This window comes from Lutra lutra, chromosome 7 (genome assembly GCF_902655055.1).
Source record: "Lutra lutra chromosome 7, mLutLut1.2, whole genome shotgun sequence".
Lineage (NCBI taxonomy): Eukaryota > Metazoa > Chordata > Mammalia > Carnivora > Mustelidae > Lutra > Lutra lutra.
In genome coordinates this window covers 60,730,170-60,747,604 of record NC_062284.1, presented here as the reverse complement: position 1 = coordinate 60,747,604, position 17,435 = coordinate 60,730,170, and the positions used below count along the sequence as shown (strand labels likewise).

The window sequence follows — 17,435 nt, the reverse complement described above, 5'->3', positions numbered from 1 at the left end:
TAAAAGAGTTTTTGAGAAAGTCATGTGCTCTGTTGAAGTTGGATAACAGCTGGTGGGTCAGATTAGCACAGCCCTGTCATTTCCTTTGGAGAATGAGAGAAAGACAAATGTAGGAGATGAAAGTATAGGTTATTAGAGAAACCAGTTTTTCAGCTTTTTGTTGTTGTTGTTGTTAAGATCTTAGTTTTAAGTAATTTCTACACCTAACGAGTAGAGATTTTAAGTAAACTCTACACCCAACAACTCTGAGATCAAGAGTCTTGTGCTCTACTCATGGAGCCAGTTAGCGCCCCCAGAGAAGCAGCTTTTAACAGACTGGCCGAGGCAACTGGGTTAGATAGAGAAGCCACCAGTTTTAAAGATTTTATTTATTTATTTGACAGAGAGAGATCACAAGTAGACGGAGAGGCAGGCAGAGAGAGAGAGAGAGAGAGGGAAGCAGGCTCCCTGCTGAGCAGAGAGCCCGATGCGGGCCTCGATCCCAGGACCCTGAGATTATGACCTGAGCCGAAGGCAGCGGCTTAACCCACTGAGCCACCCAGGCGCCCGAGAAGCCACCAGTTTTAAAGGTGATTAAAAAAGTAATTGAGGGTGGTGGTGATGGATGGTTGGCACCACTATGTGAATGTGCTTAATGCCACTGAACTGTACACTTGAAATGATTGAAATGGTAAATTTTATGTATATTTTACCACAGTGAAAGAAATCTAATTGAACACTTCATTAAAATATTCCTTTATGGGGCGCCTGGGTGGCTCAGTGGGTTAAGCCTCTGCTTTCATCTCAGGTCATGATCTCGGGGTCCTGGGATCAAGCCCCGTGTTGGCTCTCTGCTCAGTGGGGAGCCTGCTACCCCCCTCCCCCCGGCTCTCTCTGCCTGCCTCTCTGCCTACTTGTGATCTCTGTCAAATAAATAAATAAAATCTTTTTAAAAAAATCTTAAAAAAATACATATTCCTTTATTCTTCAGGTATCATCATAAGACTACTTGTGGAGCTATGTCAGAAACTTCATACTTGAAGTACCTCCTCTCTTTAGCCTTATAGAAATAAGGGAGTACATCATGCTTGCCATTTCAGCCATCAGTGGTGATATGCTACAAAGTGATTATTAAGCATTGTTAAGACTGTAGAAGTAACTGTGATCTTTCCTGGACAAATTGGTTCTGGGTTCATGTTCATATACAGCTTAGTTATTGAGGAATTATTTTTTGAAACTAGTTTTTTATTTAATCACTCAGTATTACTTTGTAGTCATGTCTTCATACCTTCTTAATTAGGACCATTTTCATTATCAGCCAAAATAAGTACATGAGATCAATTATTTTATTTTATTTTTTTAAGATTTTATTTATTTGACTGAGATAGTGTGAGAGGGAACACAGCAGGGGGAGTGGGAAAAGGAGAAGTAGGCTTCCTGCTGAGCAGGGAGCCTGATGAGGGGCTCCATCCCAGGGTCTTGGTGCAGGGCTAGATCAGGCCTTTGGGATCCTGACCTGAGCTGAAGGCAGACGCCCAACTGACTGAGCTGCCCAGGTACCCAAGATCAGTTATTTTTTAGTGAAACATTTAGGAGGGAGCCAAGCAGCAATTTTATATGCTTTAATTTATATGCATGTGTATCCAGATGAATTCTATGTACTCTCAGAGAATTTTGCTGTATTTTCAAAACTGTGTTTCTTTGAAATCTTTTGGAATGGGTGCATGTTAGGTCTTACACTGGAAAGTAGAACCTGTTGAAGGCTTAAAAAAATCTTTTACATTCTTTTCTCTTTAACTGTTACTAAAGACTGCTATTTTAAATTCATGAAATTTACCTCATTTGTATGTATAATTCAGTGATTTTTAAACAAACTTACAGAATCATACAAGCATCAATACAGAGTGTATTTAGAACTTTTCCAGCTTTCCTAAAAGAGATGTCTCATATCCTTTTACAGTCAGGTCCCCTTTATACATCCAGCCAACCACTAATCTACTTCTTTCTTTCTTTCTTTTTTTTTTTTTTTTAAAGACTATTTATTTATTTATTTATTTGACAGAGAGAAAGAGAGAGAGAGAGAAATCACAAGTAGACAGAAGTAGGCAGAGAGGCAGGCAGAGAGAGAGGGAGAAGCAGGCTCCCTGCTGAGCAGAGAGCCTGATATGGGTCTATACCAGGAGCCTAGGATCATGACCTGAGCCAAAGGCTGAGGCTTAACCCACTGAGCCACCCAGGCGCCCCACTAATCTACTTCTTGACTATAGCTTTCTTTTTCTGGATATTTCATATAATTGGAATCATATAATATGTGGTCTTTTGTACCTAGCTTTTTTAACTTAGCATAATGTTTTTCAGACCCAACCATGTTGTTGCATGTATCAACTGTTTATTACTTTTTATTGCTGATAATATTTTTTGTGGGTATATGTCTTGTTTATCCATTCACCAGTTGATAAATGTTTGGATTATTTTGCCTTTTTTTTTTTTTTTTTTAAGATTTTATTTATTTTTTTGACAGAGAGAGACAGCAAGAGTGGGAACACAAGCAGGGAGAATGGAAGAGGGAGACCCAGGCTCCCTGCTGATCAGGGAACCCGATGAGGGGCTTCATCCCAGGGTCTTGGGATCAAGGCCCACATTGGGCTCCCTGCTCAGTGGGAACCCTACTTCTCCCTCTCTTGATCCCCCTGCTTGTGTTCCCTCTCTCTGTGTCTCTTTCTGCCAAAAAAGCAACAACAAAACAGATTAGCTACTTAATCAACTGAGCCACCCACCACCTTGGGACACCTTCACAAAAAGAGTTTTCTTCTAGCACATAACACTATAAACAAATTAATGTGTTGCCTATTTAACCTAAAAATTATGCCAGTATCCTCTTCAGTAATTCCAGGACTAAATTTTTACATCAGTATTGAATTGAACTTTAGGGAGGACTGTTCCACTATTAACATGTTATTCTGTTTTAGTGTCTTTGTAAGGAAATCAGTTAAACAATGATTATTGACAGCTTATATTAGCCATTTTTTGACCTTGAACTAAGGACTAATCTGTTCAGTTTAACATAGATCTTAGTTGATGCTTTTATAAAACCCTTCACCTCAGTGAGCAAAAATGGTTTCTAGACAGATATTTCAAAAAATGCAAATAAAATTCTAAGTGATCTTTACTCTGCAGAATTGGTGCTTTAAAAATAATGGCTCGGGGCGCCTGGGTGGCTCACTGGTTTAAGCCTCTGCCTTCGGCTCAGGTCATGATCTCAGGGTCCTGAGATCGAGCCCCACATCAGGCTCTCTGCTTGGTGGGGAGCCTGCTTATTTAAAAAATAAAATAAAATAAAAATAAAAATATTTGGCTCTTGGGATTGTGTTCTTCACAACATCAGAGCATAATCTCAAGCAACTTAAGAGGTAGAACCTGTCTAGGGAGACAGTTTGCTGAGATTGAAAAAGCACCAGTTTAGAAACTAAGAAACATGGCTCTGTAAAAGAGCTCAGAGAATATGAACAAGTTATCTAATTTTTCTGGTTTTTAGGGTTTTTAAAAAATGTTTAAACATTTTATTTATTTATTTATTTAAAAGATTTTATTTATTTATTTGACAGACAGATCACAAGTAGGCAGAGAGGCAGGCAGAGAGAGAGAGAGGAGAAAGCAGGCTCCCCACTGAGCAGAGAGCCCGATGTGGGGCTCGATCCCAAGACCCTGAGATCATGACCTGAGCCGAAGGCAGAGGCTTTAACCCACTGAGCCACCCAGGCGCCCCAAACATTTTATTTATTTATTTGAGAGGGAATGAGAGAGACTGAGCACGAGAGAGGGGAGGAGGGAGAAACAGACTCGTGCTGAGCAGGGAGCCCTATGCCGCACTCAGTCCTGGGACTCCAGGATCATGACCTGAGCTGAAAGTAGTCGCTTAACCAACTGAGCCGCCCACCACCCAGGCGCACTGGTTTTTAGTTTGTTCATCTGTAATATGACCTAGTTGGACTAGATGATCTCTTGACCCCTCCCAACTCTGAATATGTGAGCATACACTGTTTGAAAATAACTGGGATTTCTTACAAAGCCCTTTCACATATACTTAATTTTATCCCTAAAAGATTCTCTGAAGTAGAGAAGGCAAGTCATTTTTAGAGGATAGATAGAAAAGTTGAATATATTTTTTTTTAAAAGATTGTATGTATTTATTTGAGAGAGAGTGCAAGCTGGGGTGGGGAGGAGGCACAGAGAGAGAGGGAGAAGCAGACTCATTGTTGAGCTGGGAGCCCGATATGGGGCTTGATCCCAGGACCCTGAGATCGTGATTGAACTGAAGGCAGATGCTTAACTGACTGAGCCACCCAGGCGCCCCTGTTATTTTTTTTAATATTAATTGAAGTATAGTTGATATATAATGTTTTATTAGTTTCCAGTATATAACATAATGATTTGACACTTCTGTGCATTACTCAGTGCTCCCCACTCAGCATAGTCACCTTCTGTTACTGTTACGTTATTATTGACTATATTCTCTATGTTATACTTCTCATCTCCATGACTTTTTTTATTTTATAATTAGATATTTGTATACGAGTCCTTTATCAGATATACAATCAGATATACAGTTATACAACTTGCAGATATTTTCTTCTAGTCTGTGGCTTGTTTTCATCTTTTTCATGATATTGCTTAAAGTACAAAAGTTTAAAATTTTCATGGCCTAATTTCTCAGTTTTTTTTTTTTTTTAATGGATTATGCTTTCAATAACATACCCAAAGACTTTCTGCTTAACCAAGATCACGAAGATTTTTCCCCTGTGGTTTCGTATAGAAGTTTTACAGTTTGGGGTTTTACACTTAAGTCCCTGTGTCCATTTTGAGTTAACTTTTATCCATAGTGTGAGGTAAGGGTTTTTTCTTTAAGTATAAATTAATCTTTTTGTATGTGGATATCAAGTTGTCCAACACAATTTGTTGAACAGATTGTCTTTTCTTCCTTTGAATTGCCTTGGCACCTTTATTGAAAATTGACCATAAGTGTAAGCGTTTTTTGTTTGTTTATTTTTAAAGATTTATTTATTTATTTTTGAGTGAGCGCATGCAAGCACAAGCAGGGGTGGGGGTTGGGGGGGCAGAGAGAATCTCAAGCAGACTGCCCTGAACACAGAGTCTGACATGGTGCTTGATATGATGACTTGAAATCATGACCTGAGCTGAAATCCAGATGTCAGGTGTTTAACTAATCTGCCAGGCATGGTTGTTTTTTGTTGTTGTTGTTTTTTAAACCCCAGCTATTCTTTTTCTTTTTCTTTTTTTGAAGTTAGCTGTATGTCCACTGTGGGACTTGAATTCAAGACTATGAGATCAAGGGTCATATGCTCTTCCACCTGAGCCAGCCAGGTGCCCCTGTAAGGTTTTATTTCTGAATTCTCAAGTCTGTTTTATTGGTCTTTGTGGTTATCCTTATGGCACTATCACACTGACCTGATTACTGTGGCTTTATAATATGATTTAAAATAAAAAAGTGAGGGCACCTGGATGGCTCAGTTGATTAAATGTCTGCTATTAGCTCAGGTCATGATTCTGAAGTCCTTGGAAGGAGCCCCACATCAGGCTCCCTGCTCAGCGGGGAGCCTGCTTCTCCCTCTGCCTCTGCCTCTCCCCCTGTTTGTGTTCTCTCTCTCTCCCTCCCTCACTCTGACTCTCTTAAATCTTCAAAAAATAAATGAAATCAGAAAGTGTAAGTTTTTCAACTCTCTCTCTTTTTTTTTTTAAGATTTTATTAATTTATTTGAGAGAGAGAGAGAGCATGTGGGGGTCAAAGGAAGAGAGAGAAACAGGCTCCCTGCTGAGCAGGAAGCCTGACTCCAGGCTTGATCCCAGACCCTGAGATCATGACCTGAGCTGAAGGCAGACACTTAATCAGCTGAGCCACCCAGGCATCCTAAACTCTCTTCTTTTTTAAAATTATTTTGGCTGTTTTGATTTCGTTGCATTTTCATATAAATTTAAGAATTAGCTTGTTAATTTCTGAAAAGGGAAAGGAAGCCTCCTGGGGAGATTATGTTCACTCTGTAGATAACTGGAGGAGAATTTTTAACATATCCTTCAGAAGAAAGATCATATTATATAGGAAACTTTTAAAAACTATGGTAAAAAAGAGAAGACAACTCAAAGGTGTTAATGATTTCCTTTAATACCATAAGGTAGCAAAGAAAATACTGAAGCTCTGTAGCTTTGTTTCTCACTCTTACTTGTACTCTATTTGCTTCAGTTTTCAAAATCATTTCTGTATTTTACACTTTACAGAATGTTTGCAAGTGTGTAAAATACTCTGACAATATCTCTGTTCCCTTGTAAATGGAATATCTCATTCATATATACAAATTGTAAATGCAAAAAGAAAAAGGAAGCCGCTCTTTGGAAGGTAATGCTGAGAACTGAGAACAAGTGTTCCTCTAGGAGGTGTACAGGAGAGCTCGTGGTGTAGATTTAGGTAATTGTGAGTAATTGTTCATTGTAGGACAAAAGGTAAGTGGGTGTAAATTTTAAGGTACTCTTTCAAAAAAGTATAATATGATTTTTTGTTGTGACATATGACAGTATTTCTATATTTTGCTGGTTTTCCTCATTCTTCTAACTTTTGCCCTTGCATTAGGAAAAAGTGCCTAATAAGAACTTTATTATGATCTTTCTACAGACTGCTGTCTTCTTGTCTTGTGTTCTAGAAAGTCTGATTTCTCTTCACATTGATAGCAAGCAGGCCAAATAAAGGGAGAATAAGTAGTATTCTGTCTTTCACTGCTTAATCTCATTCTGCAGCCGAGAAGTCGGAGAGCCTTGTGCATGAAGACAGATTTGTTCTATGGCCTCGGAGTTGGGTGCCGGGGACGATGGCGGCTGCACTGAGCTGGCAAAGCCCCTCTATCTTCAGTACTTGGAGAGGGCCCTCCGGTTGGACCATTTCTTGCGACAAACATCAGCCATCTTCAACAGGAATATTTCTAGGTATGTAATTACATATTCCCAATATAATGTTTGACCACCTTCTGATTCCCATTATTTCTGGTTTAGGGTTAAAGTATTTTATGATTTTTGGTATGTTTGATATTTTTTCTTCCTTCTTTCAAATAGAACACAATCATCTTTTTTAAAGGATCAAGTTCTTCTATCTGCTAACCATAAATTACAGTATTTTGCTGGGTCAGCTGTGATTGTAGATTTATTCTTCAATTTATAGTGATGAGAGTGAAGATGGACTGGATGACAGTAATCCTTTATTGCCCCAGTCTGGGGATCCCTTAATTCAAGTTAAGGAAGAACCTCCAAATTCATTGCTTGGAGAAACTTCTGGAGCAGGCAATTCTGGAATGTTAAACACATACTCGCTGAATGGAGTTCTGCAGTCAGGTCAGTGTGGTGTGAGATCCCTGTTTGGACTATCAGTTCTCTTGGGGCAGTCTTCCTTTCATTTTTGTTGTTCTTTATGTTTCTTTACACAGAATCAAAATCTGACAAAGGGAATTTATATAACTTCTCTAAGTTGAAGAAAAGCAGAAAGTGGCTAAAGGTAAGAGATAAGGCAAATGTTTATAATTCAGATAACCTACTAAAATTACAAATAGAAGGGAAAGTTATTGACTCATTCTGACACATTAGCAGAGATTTCTCTAGACATGAGTCTTCTGTGGGTGTGATTTTTTGAAGAGATTATAGAGGAAAATCTAGAGGCCTCAATGAAGTTCATTTTAGCAAACATTTTTTATTATAAAGCACTGTGCAGAGCAAGGAGTAAAAAAAATTGAGATCCTTGCCCTCCCTGGCTCACACTGTAATCAGGATTATTAATGTCTTTTTCATTAGTTGTTGGGATGTTGAGTACATCCTACCTGCCGGATACTATTATACACAGATAGTGTTCTTGCACTGTAGAGCTTACATTGAAATGGGGGGAGACAGTGAGTAAGTCTGTAAACAAATAAATAAAATGGCTTCTTTAAAGAGGTAACATTTCATCTGATTTCTGAATGGTCAAAGCTATGTGAATGTTTAAGAAAAGAGCATTTCGGGGCACGTGGGTGGCTCAGAGGGTTAAGCCTCTGCCTTCGGCTCAGGTCATGATCTCAGGGTGTTGGGATCAGGCCCTGCCATCAGGCTCTCTGCTTGACGGGGAGGTGCTTCCCCCTCTTTCTCTTTGCCTACTTGTGATCTCTGTCAAATAAATAAATAAAATCTTTAAAAAAAAAGAAAAGAAAAGAGCATTTCAACCAAAAGGAACATAACTGTAAAATTTCTGAGAAAGGAAGCAACTCAGTATGTTTGGGGGAGAAAGAAGGCTAGTATAGCCGGAGCACAATGAAAGAGGGAATGGTAGAAGATGAGGTTAGAGAGCCTGATTGTGTAGGGCCCTGTACACCATGTTAAAGAATTTGTATTTTATCCTGGTAAATTTCTGTGTGTATTTATAGGCAATATAGAGTGTTTCTATATTTTCTGTGAGTGTTTATAAGCAAGGAAATGGTAGACTCTTGTTTACACTCTTTCAAGATTACTGTCATTGGCCTGGCTGAAGTAAGGGTAGCATTTTTTCTGTTGAAATGAATTATTTCTTTATTGTTTTCTTGTGAAGGAGCTCAAAGTAATTTAAAGGCATTTTTTCATTATAATCATGAGGTCCTTTAAAAGGCTTATTGTAAAAGGCCATGCTCAAAGTAATTTAAAGGTGCTCTTTCATTATAATCATGAGATCCTTTAAAAGGTTTATGGATAAAGGCCTAATTTGGTTCATATCAGTGAGCCTTTAAGCTGTTGGCAATGCAAAAATCTTTGTTTAGCCATCACATTCTTAAAAATTGAGATACCATATAAAATCTTTAAAAAAAAAATTGAGATACCATTCACATGCCATAAAACCCTTTTAAAGTGTGTATTATAGCAAAGTTCTGTACAGCCACCACCACTAATTCCAGAACATTTTCATCCCTCCAGAAAGAAACTCTGTGGTTATTAGCAGTTACTTCCTATCACCCCTGGCAGCCACTAATCTGTTTTCTTTCCCTACGGATTTGCCTGTTCTGGATATTTCATATAAATGGAATTATATAATATGTGACCTTTTGTGCCTGGCTTCTTTCACTTAACATAGTTTTCAAGGTTCATTCATGTTGTGGCATATATCAGTACTCCATTCCTTTTTATGGCTAAGTAATATTTCATTATCTGGATAATAACAAAGTCAGTTCATGATTTTTTGGGTTGTTTCTGTATTAGCTATCATGGCTGGCTTGCTTTAAACTCAAAGGTTGTGGGTTTTTTGTGGGTTTTTATTTTTTTGTCTTCTTAGTTTTTTCCTTGGTATTTGACAACTAAAATATCCTACAGAGTTGTAAGTACTTAGTGAAATCCAGCTTTGTTGCTGTTTATAGCATTTCCATATGTTAGTGCTCTTTAATTCATGCCCACTAGGTTCAGTTGGTATCCTTTTCTTTTCTGCATCAGTTGGGAAACTGAAGTTACTGTCTTCCAGCTGTTTTTATTCTTGTGTTGGGAAAAGATGCTTGGGTTTTAGAAGGATTTGCCCCATAGTGACAGATTCCATTCCCATTTCCTTCCATTTGCAGAGCATTCTGCTAAGTGATGAGTCCAGTGAGGCAGATTCTCAGAGTGAAGACAATGAAGAAGAAGAAGAAGAGGAAGAACTCCACCTCAGCAGAGAAGAACTTCATAACATGTTGCGGCTGCACAAGTATAAGAAACTTCACCAGAATAAGTATAGCAAAGACAAGGAGGTAAGAGAGAGTTTCAGTGGAAATCTCAGACCTTCGTGCTGTGTACTTAATTTAGCCTGTTTTTAACATTCATTGAAGACACATCATTTTACCTTTAGATGGTGGTGGTGGTGATTCTGATACAAGCTTTATTGAAATATAGTTCACATACCAAAATAGCCTTTGAAATCAAGTGTACATTTTGGTAGTTTTTAGTATAGTCATAGAGATGTATAACTGTCACCACTGCATGATTCTGAAATGTTTTCTCCAAAAAGAAACCCCACTTCCCTTAGCTCTTGTCTTTCATTTTCTCCCATTTCTCTCAGCCCTAGGAAGCCACGCAGTGCTATAAATGTGACTGTTCTAGACATTTCATGCAAATGGAACAACATGTGGTACTTTATGTCCATCTTCTCACTTAACATGTTTTCAAGGTTCATTCATATTGTAGCTTGTATCAGTACTTCATTCCTTCTTATTGCAAAATAATATGCCATTGTGCGGGCATACTGCATTTTACTATCCATGTATCACTTAATGAATTAATTGGATTGTTTCTATTTTTGGGCTTTTAGAAATGATAGCTATGAACAGTGAGTTGTTTTCATTTTTTGGCTGTTACAGATAATGCTGCCATGTTGATTGGTGTACAAGTTTTTGGTGTGCACATTTGTTTTCATTTTTCTTTTGTGTATACCTAGAAGAGGAATCACTGGGTCATATCATAACTCTGTGCTTATCATTTTTGAGGAACTGCCATGCTGTTTTCCAAAGTGGCTGCACAATTTTAAATTCTAGGGGTTCCTTTTTTAATACACTTGCTCTTTGGAAGTGTCCCTATCTTGAAAAAAAACTCTTCTTACTAACATTAGATTGATAATGGTTTTTAGTGACACCTACTTGAATACTGTTACCAAAGCCTTCTGATTTTCGTTGGAAGTGTAGTGCTTTGAACATGATGAGCAATAGAATATTTGAAGACCTAAAAACTTTGTAACAATTGGTTAACATCCAAAGCTAGTGCAGAAAGCTTTGAATAATATGCTAAAGGTTAGGGGCACCTGGCTGGCTCAGTCTGTTAAGCATCTGACTCTTGATTTTTGGCTCAGGTCATGATCTCAGGGTTATGAGATTGAGCCCTGGGTCAGGCTCTACACTGGGCATGGAGCCTGTTTAAGATTCTGTCTCTTCCTCTCCCTCTGTTTCCCCCTCACACCCCGCCTCCACACCTGGAGCTCTCTCTCTTTAGGGGGAAAAAACATATCTGTATATATATTATCTATATAGTTATATAGATTTGTATATGTGGTAAAGCTTATAAACCTGCAGAAATAATAAGTAGTAAGGTATCTGACTGCTTTGACAGAGTTCCTTCTTCAAGTACGGTGCTAGGCATTTGGTGCTTGAAATATTTGGTCTTATTTTTTTTAGCGTAGTGGACATAAAATATTAGTTTCACTTATACAACAAAACTGATTTAACATCTCTATACATTATATTATACTCAAAAGTATAGCTACCATTTGTCACCATACAACACTATTATTATATCATTGACTATATTCCTTGCACTGGGCCTTTTATTCCCACAATTTACTCATTCCATAACTGGAAGTCTGTATTTCCCACTCCTTTTCTCCCGTTTTGCCCAACCCCTGTCACCCTCCTTCCCTCTTGACAACCAAGTTTGTTCTCTCTTCAGGTCTGATTCTGCTGTTTGTTTTTTAGATTCTGCATATGAGTGAAATTATGCGATATTTGTGTTTTTCATTCTGACTTATATCACCCTATAGGTCTGTCCAGGTTGTCACAAATAGCAGGAGCTCATATACGTGCATATGTGTGTGTGTGTATGTGCATGCACGCGTGCCACATTTTTATCCATTCACCAAACAGTGGACACTTAGGTTGCTTCTGTGTCTTGGCTCTTGTAAATACTGCTGCAGTAAACATGAGTGCATGTCTCTCTCTCTCTTCTTTTTTTTTTTTTAAACATTTTATTTATTTATTTGTCAGAGCACAAGCAAGGGGAACGGGAGGCAGAGAGAGAAGCAGGCTCCCCCGCTGAGCAAGGAGCCCACCATGGGGCTCCATCCCAGAACCCTGGGATCATGACCTGAGCCGAAGGCAGCCACCTAACTGACTGAGCCACCCAGGCACCCCACACGTATCTCTTTGAATTAGTTTTTTTATTTTCTTTGGGTAAATACCCGGTAGTGGAGTTATTGGATATGATATTTCCACTTTTAGTTTTTTGAGGAACCCCCATACTATTTTTGAGATTGTCTGTACTAATTTGCATTCCCACCAGCAGTGCATGAGGATTCCTTTTTCTCTACATCCTCACCAACAAGAAACAGTTCTTGTGTTTTTGATACTAGCCATTCTGACAGGTATAAGATGATATCTTGTAGCTGATTTGCAGTTTCCTGATTAGTCGTGTTGAGCATCTTTCCATATGTCTGTTGGCCATCTGTATGTCTTTTTCAGGAAAATGTCTATTTAGGTCCTTTGCCTGTTTTTTTAATCATATTGTTTGTTTTTTGGTATTGAGTTGTATAAGTTCTTCACATATTTTAGATATTAACCCCTTATTGGATATATAATTTGCAAATATCTTCTCCCATTCAGTGACTTGCCTTTTTGTTTTGTTGATGGTTTCTTTCACCGTGCAAAAGCTTTTTATTTTGAAGTAGTCTGATCGTTTATTTTTGCTTTTGTTTCCTTTGCCTTATGAGACATATCTAGAGATGTTGCTATGGCTGATGTCAGACATATTACTGGCTCTGTTCTTTTCTAAGATTTTTATGGTTTTAGGTCTCAAATTTAAGTTTTTAATCCATTTTGAGTTTATTTTTGTTTGTAGTGGTAGGAAGTGGTCCAGTTTCATTCCTGTGCATGGGGCTGTCCAGTTTTCCCAGCACCATTTATTGAACAGACTGTCTTTCCCCCATTTTATATTTGCCTCCTCTGATACAGATTAGTTGGCTATATAAGCATGGATTTATTTCTGAGTTCTCTATTCTGTGTTGTTGGGGGGGGGATTTTTTTTTTTTTAAGTATGCTCTATGTCCAACATGGGGCTTGAACTCATAACTCTGAGATCACAGGTCACATGGTCTACCAACTGAGCTAGCCAGGTGCCTCTTATCTCTGGGTTCTCTGTTCTGTTCCACTGATCACTGTGTCCCTTTCTGTGCGTGCACTCTACTGGTTTGATCACTACAGCTTTGTAGTGTATCTTGAAATCTGGAATTATGATACTTCCAACTTTGTTTTTCTTTCTCAAGATTGCTTTGGCTACTTGGGGTCTTTTGTGGTTGTGTACAAATCTTAGTACTATTTCTTTTAGTTCTTTGAAAAAATGCATTGGTATTTTGGTAGGGATTGCAATACCTGGTCTTTTTTAAATAGAAGTAAAACATATATATGGGAAAGTTCATAGATTTTAACTATTGTAGTTCAAAGAATGCTCATTTAATTTTGACCGTTGACAGGGGACCTTGTGATAGTTCTCCATGTCACTCTTCTGTCCTAGTTTCAGTTCTTAGACTGGCTGGAATCTAGGAAAGAGATTGAGGAATGGACTATTTACACTTACATTCATGTTTATCCATTGGTAATAAGTGAGACAAAATTAATGTGCGCCTTGGGGGGTCAACTTAAAAGCAGTGTTTGAAAGAATCTCTCCCTGGACAGAAAAAAACAATCGATTATTCATATGTTAGAATTCTGGCAGTGTAGGCATTATCCATAATATTGTCAGCCTCTATTAGTGGGATATATAAAGAGTGAAAAAGCTTGAAAGATAGGAGAATCGGGGTAGCTAGTGACTCTTTGATCCAGACAGACCAAAAGCCAAAATAACAGGTATCAAAACCTTACTAAATTGGAGGACTTATTGGTAATAGAAATATGGTTTATTTCTTGTTGATGAATTCCATGCGGAGCCCCTTCTGCAGTTAATTGCATCTCTCAAATATGTGTCACTTCCAAGCAAATATTCTGGTGGAAATTCAGAAGCATAAAGTGTTTTCCTTTCTTAAGTTATTTTCAGCAACTTGCCATGTATGTACCTGATGAACCCATTTTGTTTTGAAGTAAGGAAATAGTTCACTTTGAGGTACTAAATCTTTATGGGTATTTTGTGAGAAGAACATCATATTTAGGAGCTCTGGTTTTTCTCCAGCTCAAGTTTTTGTAGTGAAGATGATGTGAAGGCTGGCTTAGAACTCAGACCCACCCCATAAGCCTCCCTGTCTTTGCTTCAGTTGCAGCAATACCAATACTACAGTGCAGGCCTGCTGTCCACATATGACCCTTTCTATGAGCAACAACGGCACCTACTTGGACCCAAAAAAAAGAAATTCAAGGAGGAAAAGAAACTTAAAGGTGAGCATACTGCCCTGCCTTCCATATTAACTCATTCTTAGTATCAGGGTTATGTGTAGCCTGGTAGTACATTTGGACTTTGAATGTGATCCATGTAGTAGAAACTTGCTTTATCTGGAAAACCCTAGTCTTCCCCTAAGTAATAAGCATTGTTAACCTTATTTCATATTTGGTTTATAATCTTTTCTAGAATTAAAAAGATATAAGGACTGTGGATTCCTAGCCAGAGGTTTAAGCCAGTTAGTTTATCCCTTTTTTCTTCTACATACTCTTCCAAACATTGAAACTGTTCTGGGAGGGGAAGAAGTTGATTACACACAGGGAAGTATGAAGAGCAACCTGAAGTGTTAGGAATAAGTCATAATTGTTACCATATGTGGAACTTTTAAATAGATCACCTCTTGATAATCTTGTGCAGTGTTTGTTTGCATTTTTGCCAGGAAGTGTGTTTTCCTCCCTTACTGAGCTTTAAGCATCTGTAAATCAGGAAGGAGGTAGGAAGGGAAAGTTTTAAACTATCTGTATAAGGCAGATTTTTGCCCCTGAAGGTATGAACTCTACTCAGAAATTCTTTTCAGCCTTCTTCCATTTCTCCCACATCCGCTAGTTTATCTCTATTTTCTTATCCTCCACACTCTCACCCCCAAATTAGTTTTTTATTCCGTGTATGATTTTCTCTTCACAGGTTGTAATGTCCTATCAGCACATTGTTTTCTTTCTTTGTTATTTCTCTTTAATCACCTTACATTGCCGCCAAGTAGAAATGTTTCCTTCCTCTTGGCCATTACTTGAGCTCATGGTACTTTGAAATCTCCTTTCCTGTTGTTGCGTTCAACAGAAATTCAGTTTTTAGATTTTATTCTGTGTTTTTCTTTCATGTCAACATAGGGAGTATCCAGTGTTTTCCCAAGGTAGCGAGATCTTCCTCTTGGAATATTCATGGGCCTGAATTGATAGATAAACATTGCCAGCCTCAAGTGGAATGAGGAAAGAACCTTGAACTGTCTTAAAGTGATGAGGTTGTTTGTGGCTGTCCTCTGTGGAAGGGCAGAAATGCAGTGCCTGTTTCTCGGTGTCTGTTTCCTTTGCAGCTAAGTTGAAAAAAGTAAAGAAAAAAAGGCGAAGGGATGAAGAACTTTCCTCTGAAGAATCTCCTCGTTGCCACCACCACCAGACCAAAGTCTTTGCCAAGTTCTCTCATGATGCACCACCTCCTGGCACCAAGAAGAAGCACTTATCCATTGAGCAGCTTAATGCTCGTCGCAGGAAAGTATGGCTCAGCATTGTGAAAAAGGAACTACCAAAGGTACGTGGGTGCCTCCAGCATAGGAGATGGAAGAATATTTTGTCTCCCTGCCCTCTAAAGAGGAGCTGTGAGAGCTAGATACCTTCACAGTGTTCAGAAAAGAAACTGATCTTTTGAATTAAGATCGTGTTGAAGAGTACCCTTGGCAATCAACCATTATTCTAGATTTTGGTCAGAATTCACGAGACAGTTATTGTATGATGTTCGTTACCAAAAAATGGAGGGAAATCTCTTTGAGAAAGGGAAGCAGTTTTTTTACTTAGAGTAGTAGAGATTTGACAGCAAATTGATAGGTAGTAATAGAGGAAATTAAAATGAAATGGTAGACTTATGTTTCTTAGAGAATCTGTAAATATTTGGATATTACTGAATAACCACAGGCATTGGAAAAAAATGTAAATGATGCAAGAGAAAGATGTATAAGCATTCTTTTTGCTCTTTTAATTTGTTTGGGTTTGATAACATTTTATTTTGATACAATTTCAAATTTGAAAGTTTCAGGAAATGTGCAAGTAACTTTACTCAGTTACTCACCAGTTGTTTGCATTTTACTTAATTGCCTTATAAATTGTGTGCAATCCTAATAGAAAAATGAAGAGGATATTTTCTGAATTTAGAAAAGTTGATACTAACCTCAGAAAAGTCTGTGTGTAAGAATTGCTGGAGAAGAGAGGGAGACAATAAGAGACTCTTAATCTCAGGAAACAAACTGAGGGTTGCTGGAGTGGAGGAGGTTGGGTGGGATGGGATGCCTTGATGGACATTGGGGAGGGTATGTGCTGTGGTGAGGACTGCGAGTTGTGTAAGACTGATGATTCACAGACCTGTACCCCTGAAGCAAATAATACATTATATGTTAATAAAAAGATGGGGGCATCTGGGTGGCTCAGTGGGTTAAGCCTCTGCCTTGGGCTCAGGTCATGATCTCAGGGTCCTAGGATCCAGCCCTGCATCGGGCTCTCTGCTCAGCAGGGAGCCTGCTTCCTCCTCTCTCTCTGTCTACTTGTGATCTCTCTGTGTCAAATAAATAAATAAATAAAATCTTTAAAAAAAGAAGATGAAGAAAGAAAAAACCATAAAAAAAGAATTGCTGGAGAAACACTGAAAAAGCACCATCAAATATATACTATAAACCTCTATAATTAAAACAACATAGTACTGCCACATGAATAGGCAAATAGAACAGTAGAGTAGACTAATGCACTTTTTAATAAATCACGTTGGAACAACTAGATAGCCATTTGGGAAAAGATAACATTAGATGTTTCTCACACATATATTCCAAATGTATTTGGGCTTAAATGTAAAAAATGAAACCATACAAAGACTAGAAGAAAGCTATTACATTGCTGTTTAACCTCGGCATAGGAAAAGTTTCTATGTGTAACTCAGAGGCAATGAAAAAAAATTGGTAAATTAGACTAAATACAAATAAATTTTTTCATGACAAAAGACAACTGACAAAGTGGGAAAAATTATTTACATTATACATCACAGTCAAAGGGCTGTTATCTCTAATTAATAAACTCTTTTTTTTTTTTTTTTTTTTTCTCCTCGATCCCAGGACCCTGGGATCATGACCTGAGCCGAAGGCAGAGGCTTTAACCCACTGAGCCACCCAGGCGCCCCTAATTAATAAACTCTTAAGAAATTAAGGGACACTTTTGACACAGGACCAGAGCATGGGAACCCAGCTAGATCTCAGGATGTCAGGTGCTGGAGACCTTCCTAAAGTAACTTTGTGAGAGAGGGATTTTAGTTATCACCAGCCGCACTTGGAACTTCTGAGCCTACAGCAGCAAATGCAGGTTTAAAGGAAATCACCAGAAGCATTCACAAAGGAAACAAATAATTTTCACTGAGAAACAGTTGGCAGATTTAGAGTTCTTGTTCAATAAGAACCTGTACCCTGCTCCCAGCCTTTAGAAAGAAATGGCCTCAAAACTGGAGATACATCCCACAGGACTGTAGGATTGGTTCAAGAACCATAGAGCAAAACTCAAGAA

The 17,435-nt window shown here is 38.3% G+C and overlaps 1 protein-coding gene across 3 annotated transcripts in view; it reads left to right on the top strand.

Annotated features, from left to right (window-relative positions):
- Positions 1 to 17,435, top strand: part of INO80 (INO80 complex ATPase subunit) — a 129,834-nt gene that overhangs the window by 18,353 nt on the left and 94,046 nt on the right. For all 3 annotated transcript variants that reach the window (XM_047736087.1, XM_047736086.1, XM_047736085.1), the window contains exons 2-7: positions 6,784 to 6,969; positions 7,202 to 7,371; positions 7,464 to 7,531; positions 9,582 to 9,749; positions 14,003 to 14,123; positions 15,215 to 15,429. In XM_047736087.1, coding sequence (XP_047592043.1) covers positions 6,827 to 6,969; positions 7,202 to 7,371; positions 7,464 to 7,531; positions 9,582 to 9,749; positions 14,003 to 14,123; positions 15,215 to 15,429 — 885 coding nt within the window. In that variant the 5' untranslated portion in view covers positions 6,784 to 6,826. The remainder of the gene's footprint in view (positions 1 to 6,783; positions 6,970 to 7,201; positions 7,372 to 7,463; positions 7,532 to 9,581; positions 9,750 to 14,002; positions 14,124 to 15,214; positions 15,430 to 17,435) is intronic.